The following is a 7,295-nucleotide window of genomic DNA, read 5'->3' as shown; positions in this document are numbered from 1 at the left end:
AGAGTCAGAATGAAAGCCTTCCATACTAGTTATGTTTAAAATTAAATCAGAAGTTTCTTCTCTATGTAGACTTCAGCCACATAATAACAAGCACATGGAGATACAGGTAAGTGTTTTTACACATGCCCAGCATAAATGAGTGTGTGCTTTATAGTCACTTTTTGACATTTCCTTCAGTTTGTTTCCATATTCATGTGGCTTTTCTGTTTCTGGAGGAGTCTCTGAGGACTCAATCCCAGAGTTCTGTGCAAAGTAGAGGTTAAAATGAGATGTATTCTTAGAAATATCCCTTAGGTGCTGGAAACCTAATATAAACATGCTTTCCAGAGACTCTCAGAAGGGGACTAAGTACTAAGCTGCTTACTGTTCTGTGTAAGTCTTGATTTCCATGGAAGAGTGAGGTGAGTCAGATGCTGACCTCTGGTGAGTATGTGCAGCAATCCACGGAGAGATACATGGGCAGTGCACACCGACAGCTGGGCCACATTCCCAACCTTCACCAGGCAGGAAAACAAGTAAGGTATTGAATCATTTGTAAAATTATTATATTTGTATAAACTCACGAATGTGTGAAACTTATGTGTAAATTATATATTAAATTTATGTTTCTGAGTTATGCCTTCATTTGAACTTGTAAGTTTTTAGAAGCTTAAGGTCTTTGTGATATAACTAGGAAAATAAAAGAATGAGAAAAAGTTTAGTTTTATCCTTATAAGTCTGTACTTTATATATTAAAACTAATTGTGTTTTTAATTTCATATTATTTAAGATGTTTCCTGAAGTGTGAGTAAAGAGTTAATAATTCTTTTATTCAATGTAATTTAATTGCAGTGAGAATGAAAAATGTGTATGTATGTGTGTGCACATATATATTATAGATGGTTAAAATAATTAATATAAATGAGAACATTCATACCATATGAACAGACTTAATGCATGGGAGACTTCTCAGGATGGCTTTTATAGGTCTAAGATATAAGGAGGTGATGCCGTGCACTGAATCTATGATAAGAAAATCTAATTTGTATTATTCATATAAGTGTGCCATGTAATATGTTTAAGTGTATTATATTTACTACATATCATTCCTTAAAAATATCATATGCTGTATGTTCTATTATCATATTTAAATTTTTGTTTGAGGAACTGACACATAGAGATAATTAGCAAATCACTCAAGGTGACAGAGTTAATATATAAGAAATGTAGTGTTTGATTGGAAGTAAAATAATTACATGATTAGATCCTTTTATTACTTACCTTTACAGTCTCTGCAATATATACATGAAAAACTGATAAAAGGGCAGAGATAGAAAAACATCCATCAACAGGACAGTGTAAGCAAAGCCTCATGGATCTGAATCCATAGACTAAACATTCAATGAACCTAGAATTTATGGTCAGTGAAGGCAAACAGTGGGAGCTAAACCTGAATGTGGATTATGTAATGGCAGTTTATTGTGTTTTAACTTAGGTTCTTCATTGTGAACCAAATGGATCAAGTAATATTTTATCTAGAATAGTATTATAAGTCTTAAATGTGGTGCAAAATTTCACGTTTAAAGAGATTATATCTAACTCTATGCCACATATAAATAAGATATAGGTGTTTTTTCCCCCAGATCTGCACATTTCTATGTATACATTTCTATCTACATCACGTTTCCTTGGTTTCTACTTACCTAGTTCTGAGTCTAGACGTTTCGTTAGCAAGCTCAGTGGATTCAATCCCATAGTACCGATTATAGGGGAAGAGTAAATGAACTCCATTTTCCTGATGTTCTAACCAGTGAGAGCCTTAATTTAAAACTATTCTCTTTTGGCTATAAAGATGACATGCACACAAGAGGGGTGCTATTCAAAATTCTTCTCATGTTTCCATTCTGTGAAGGAATAAAGCATCACAGGTGACGTTTGTCTTCACTTTCTCTTTTTTTTTTACTTATGTAATAAATAAGAGATGATCAAAGGTGTCTAAGCTACCTTTGCTTTGTTTTCACCAGGCAGTGCAATTTCTGAGTCTATTAGTGGGATAAGCTCAATTATTGTAAAAAATATGGAGCCATATAAAGATTTGCAACAGCAATCTGTGCTTATTCCTTCTGTATTGAAAGACTCTGCCTCACATTGGAGAAGGTCTATTTCACTATGTGGGCTTGTAAGTGCTTCCTTCTCCATTATTTCAAAGGTATTTTAAGAACACCTTTCTCTATTTCTTTTAGATAATTATTAATAGTAATTTCTCTTCAATTAGACTTTTGGTTTTTGAGACATAATCTCACTATATCGTCCTCCGTAGAGTGCCCTGGTGTCACAGCTCACAGCAACCTCAAACTCTTGGGCTTAAGCAATTCTCTTGCCTCAGCTTCCCAAGTAGCTGTGACTATAGGCACCTGCCACAACACCTGGCTTTTTTTTGTCATTGTTGTTTGACAGGCCCGGGCCAGATTCAAACATGCCAGCCCTGGTGTATGTGGCCGGCACCCTAGATGCTGAGCTATAGTTGCAGAGCTGCCAATTAGACATTTTTTTTTTTTCAGAATGGTTTTAGTTTTTATTATAATTTCTTTTTTTAATTATTAAATCATAGCTGTGTACATTAATGCAATCATGGGGCACCATACACTGGTTTTATAAACAGTTTGACACATTTTCATCACACTGGTTAACATAGCCTTCCTGGCATTTTCTTAGTTATTGAATTAAGACATTTATATTCTACATTTACAAAGTTTCACATGTACCCTTATAAAATACACCACAGGTGTAATCCCACCAATCACCCTCCCTCCGCCCATCCTCAGGAGAGAGTCCTCCCCTGACTCTCCCCTTTCCCCATATTCTTAGGTTGTAACTGGGTTATAGCTTTCATATGAAAGCCATAAATTAGTTTCATAGTAGGGCTGAGTACATTGGATACTTTTTCTGACATTCTTGAGATACTTTAATAAGAAGAATATGTTTTTTTTTTTTATTAAATCATAACTGTATACACTGATATGATCATGGGGCATCATACACTCGCTTCATAAACCATTTGACACATTTTTATCACAGTAGTTAACATAGCCTTTCTGGCGTTATCTCAGTTACTGTGCCAAAACATTTACATTCTACATTTACCAAGTTTCGCAAATACCCCTGTAAGATGCACCACAGGTGTGAACCCACCGATCCCCCTCCCTCTACCCACTGCCCCTTCTCACTTCCCCCTATTGTTAAGTTGTATCTGGGTTATAGCTTTCATGTGAGAGTCTCAAATTAGTTTCATAGTAGGGCTGTGTACATTGGGTACTTTTTCTTCCATTCTTGGGATACTTTACTAAGAAGAATATGTTCCAGCTCCATCCATGTAAACATGAAAGAGGTAAAGTCTCCATCTTTCTTTAAGGCTGCATAGTATTCCATGGTATACATATACCACAATTTATTAATCCATTCGTGGATTGATGGGCACTCGGGCTTTTTCCATGACTTAGCTATTACGAATTGGGCTGCAATAAACATTCTGGTACAAATATCTTTGTTATGTTGTGATTTTTGGTCTTCTGGGTATATGCCCAGCAGAGGAATTACAGGATTGAATGGCAGATCTATTTTTAGATCTCTGAGTGTTCTCCATATATCTTTCCAAAAGGAATGTATTAATTTGCATTCCCACCAGCAGTGCAGAAGTGTTCCCTTTTCTCCACATCCACGCCAACATCTCTGGTCTTGAGATTTTGTGATATAGGCTAGTCTCATTGGAGTTAGATGATATCTCAAAGTAGTTTTGATTTGCATTTCTCTGATGATTAAAGATGATGATACTACCCAAAGCAATATACAATTTCAACGCACTCCCTATTAAAGCTCCACTGTCATATTTTAAAGATCTTGAAAAAACATTACTTCGTTTTATATGGAATCAGAAAAAACCTCGAATAGCCAAGACATTACTCAGAAATAAAAACAAAACAGGAGGAATCACACTACCAGACCTCAGACTTTACTACAAATCGATAGTGATCAAAACAGCATGGTATTGGCACAAAAACAGAGAAGTAGATATCTGAAACAGAATAGAGAACCAAGAGATGAATCCAGCTACTTACCGCTATTTGATTTTTGACAAGCCAATTAAAAACATTCAGTGGGGAAAAGATTCCCTATTTAACAAATGGTGCTGGCTGAACTGGCTGGCAACCTGCAGAAGACTGAAATTGGACCCACACCTTTCACCATTAACTAAGATACACTCTCATTGGATTAAAGATTTAAACTTAAAACATGAAACTATAAAAATACTAGAGGAGAATGCAGGGAAAACCCTTGAAGAAATTGGTCTGGGTGAGTATTTCATGAGGAGAACCCCCCGGGCAATTGAAGCAGCTTCAAAAATACACTACTGGGACTTGATCAAACTAAAAAGCTTCTGCACAGCTAAGAACACAGTAAGCAGAGCAAGCAGACAGCCCTCAGAATGGGAGAAGATATTTGCAGGGTATATCTCTGACAAAGGTTTAATAACCAGAATCCACAGAGAACTCAATCGCATCAGCAAGAAAAAAACAAGGGATCCCATCGCAGGCTGGGCAAGGGATTTGAAGAGAAACTTCTCTGAAGAAGACAGGCGCAAGGCCTTCAGACAATTAGACATTTTATTACAATTTTTGGCATCAAAAATACCTTTACTAGGTCCATAAGCAGATAAAGCCTTCATGATTTCCTCTATCCACCGTTCCGGTGACTAAGCCACAACAGAGTGACTATAGGAAAATATAAATTATTGAATACTTTGAAATAACTAAAAGAGTGGAAATGGTATGTTCCTAACACAAAGAAACAATAAATGATTATATATACACCTATTATGTAACCTAATAATTAAAAAGTTATGAAGCAAATCAATCAGAAAAAAAAAATCAGAAAGGCGAGGTGACCCAGTAGCAGTGCTGATGGTAGCAAGCATTCTCAGAACACAAGAAGCTTTCAAAGGGCTTTATAAAATAGTACCAAAATACCCCAACATGAACCCCATGAAACAGGATGGTTGTGGGAAAATATTTTCATAGCAAAAATCTCCAGCAGGATTATTACTATTTTATTTCTGAGCTGTTTCCTGTTTAGAGATATATGACTAAGGCTGTGTTTGCCCTTGGGCAGACATCCCAGAATGTCAGGGCTTTTGTTTGTGATATCTGTAGCTCTCATATTCTATTTATGTGTTTTTGACAGAATATTAGGCTTAATCTTGCTTTTCTTCTATACCAATAAATGATAATTGAATCATTATATCATTATTTTCAATTTCTAATTACGGAATTATCTTGTACATGTGTGCATGTGACTTTCCTTTCTCATCTGTCTTATTTTAGAGTATGTCTGCATTTCCTGTCTGTGTGTATCCTTCATTTTTTTGTGTCCCTTGTCAATCAAGGGATTCACAAAAAATACAGCGTATATTAAATTATTCTATTATTAATATCAAGTTCTAAGTCTTGAAATTCTGTAACATTGACATAATACAAATTAGGATTACATTTACACAAGGATTAGATTCTTTGAGGCTGAAAAATTCCAATGACTAGGATGCAATGTAAACTACATTAACCGGACTCTAAAAATAGCAGAGGTTTGCATTTTCACTCGATATATACTGAATGAGACAGTACCTTAATTATTGTTATTCCAAACCCTTATTTAATGTTATTTCTCTCTCTCCCACCTTTTCTTTTAGGTGTAGCAACAACAGCTAAATTGTCATTTGGAAGGATGTTTTATTATAATAGGAGCATTTTTCATCCAGCCACATTTTTCCTCATTGGAATCCCAGGGTTGGAAGATGTCCACGTCTGGATCTCCCTGCCTTTCTGTTTTGTTTACTTTGTAGCTTTATTAGGCAACACCACCATTCTGCTAGTCATCAAAGCAGAACAGACTCTCCGGGAGCCCATGTTCTACTTTCTGGCCATTCTGTCAACAATTGATTTGGCCCTTTCTACAACCTCTGTGCCCCACATGCTGCGGATCTTCTGGTTCGATGCTCATGAGATTAACTTTGGGGCTTGTGTGGCCCAGATGTTTCTGATTCATGCCTTCACTGGCATGGAGGCTGAGGTCTTACTGGCTATGGCCTTCGACCGCTATGTGGCCATCTGTGCTCCCCTATACTACACGACCATCTTGACAACCCGGGTGCTGGTGGGCATCAGCATGGTCATTCTGATTCGCCCAGTCTTGCTTACACTTCCCATGATCTACCTCATTTACCGCCTACCTTTTTGTCAAGCTCATGTAATAAGCCACTCCTACTGTGAGCACATGGGCATTGCCAAATTGTCCTGTGGAAACATCCGTATCAATGGTATCTATGGGCTCTTTGTGGTTTCTCTCTTTCTTCTGAATCTGATTCTTATTGGCATCTCATACGTTTACATTCTCCGTGCTGTCTTCCGCCTCCCATCACAAGATGCTCGGCTAAAAGCCCTGAGCACGTGTGGCTCCCATGTTGGAGTCATCTGTGTTTTCTACATCCCCTCAGTCTTCTCATTCCTTACTCACCGATTTGGACACAGCATACCGCGCTATATTCACATTCTTGTTGCTAATCTCTACTTGGTAATCCCACCTTCTCTCAACCCCATCATTTATGGAGTGAGGACCAAACAGATACGAGAGCGAGTGCTGTATGTGTTCACTAAAAAATAAGATTCTCACCATGTTATTTTACTAAAATGTCTAACCTTTGTAGGAAGACTTAAATAATGTCTGCTGGTCCTTGTCTTATTGGAGCCCATTTGCAATGCAATTTTTTTTTCCTAGATTTCTGATGAATGGATTTTGAGACCTGGAAGAAGCCTCATTATATATCAAGTTCAAAGATTGATGAGCTATTCTGAAAGGGCTATCCTGGGAAAGAGTCTGGCAGTCTCTACCTACATGACCTCTTGCAGGGCAATTGATAGAGAAAGGCTGCTTTTTTTTTTCTGGGGAAAGAGAATATGATACTGGGTCTAATATGATATATAATTACAGATATTGATTAAAGAATTTTGAACTATACTCCATTTATCCCTTCTTTTCTTGTTTCTTTTCTTCTATCTTCTCTGTCTCTCTCTCTCTCTCTCTCCTTTTTTCTTTATCTTTTAATTCTATTGGCTTATGTATGTGTGTATCTAATTGTTCCTTTTATTTCCATTCATTCAGTTTGGCCCTGTGGAGCTTGCCTTCTGTTGTGCTCTAATAAGGCCACTTTCTAGGATTCAAAATAATCACTGCCAAATCCTTAGCGTGAAGTGAAATCATCTGCCAAA

At 36.9% G+C, this 7,295-nt stretch overlaps 1 protein-coding gene across 1 annotated transcript; it reads left to right on the top strand.

Moving 5' to 3' along the window:
- Nucleotides 1-5,754: 5,754 nt before the first annotated feature.
- LOC128565843 (olfactory receptor 52J3) lies at nt 5,755-6,690 on the top strand. The gene has a single exon (XM_053562575.1). The coding sequence runs from the start codon at nt 5,755-5,757 to the stop codon at nt 6,688-6,690; it is 936 nt and encodes a 311-aa protein (XP_053418550.1).
- Nucleotides 6,691-7,295: the final 605 nt, after the last annotated feature.

This window comes from Nycticebus coucang, chromosome 14 (genome assembly GCF_027406575.1).
Source record: "Nycticebus coucang isolate mNycCou1 chromosome 14, mNycCou1.pri, whole genome shotgun sequence".
In the NCBI taxonomy this organism is placed as follows: domain Eukaryota; kingdom Metazoa; phylum Chordata; class Mammalia; order Primates; family Lorisidae; genus Nycticebus; species Nycticebus coucang.
This window is presented reverse-complemented; position numbering and strand designations above follow the sequence as displayed.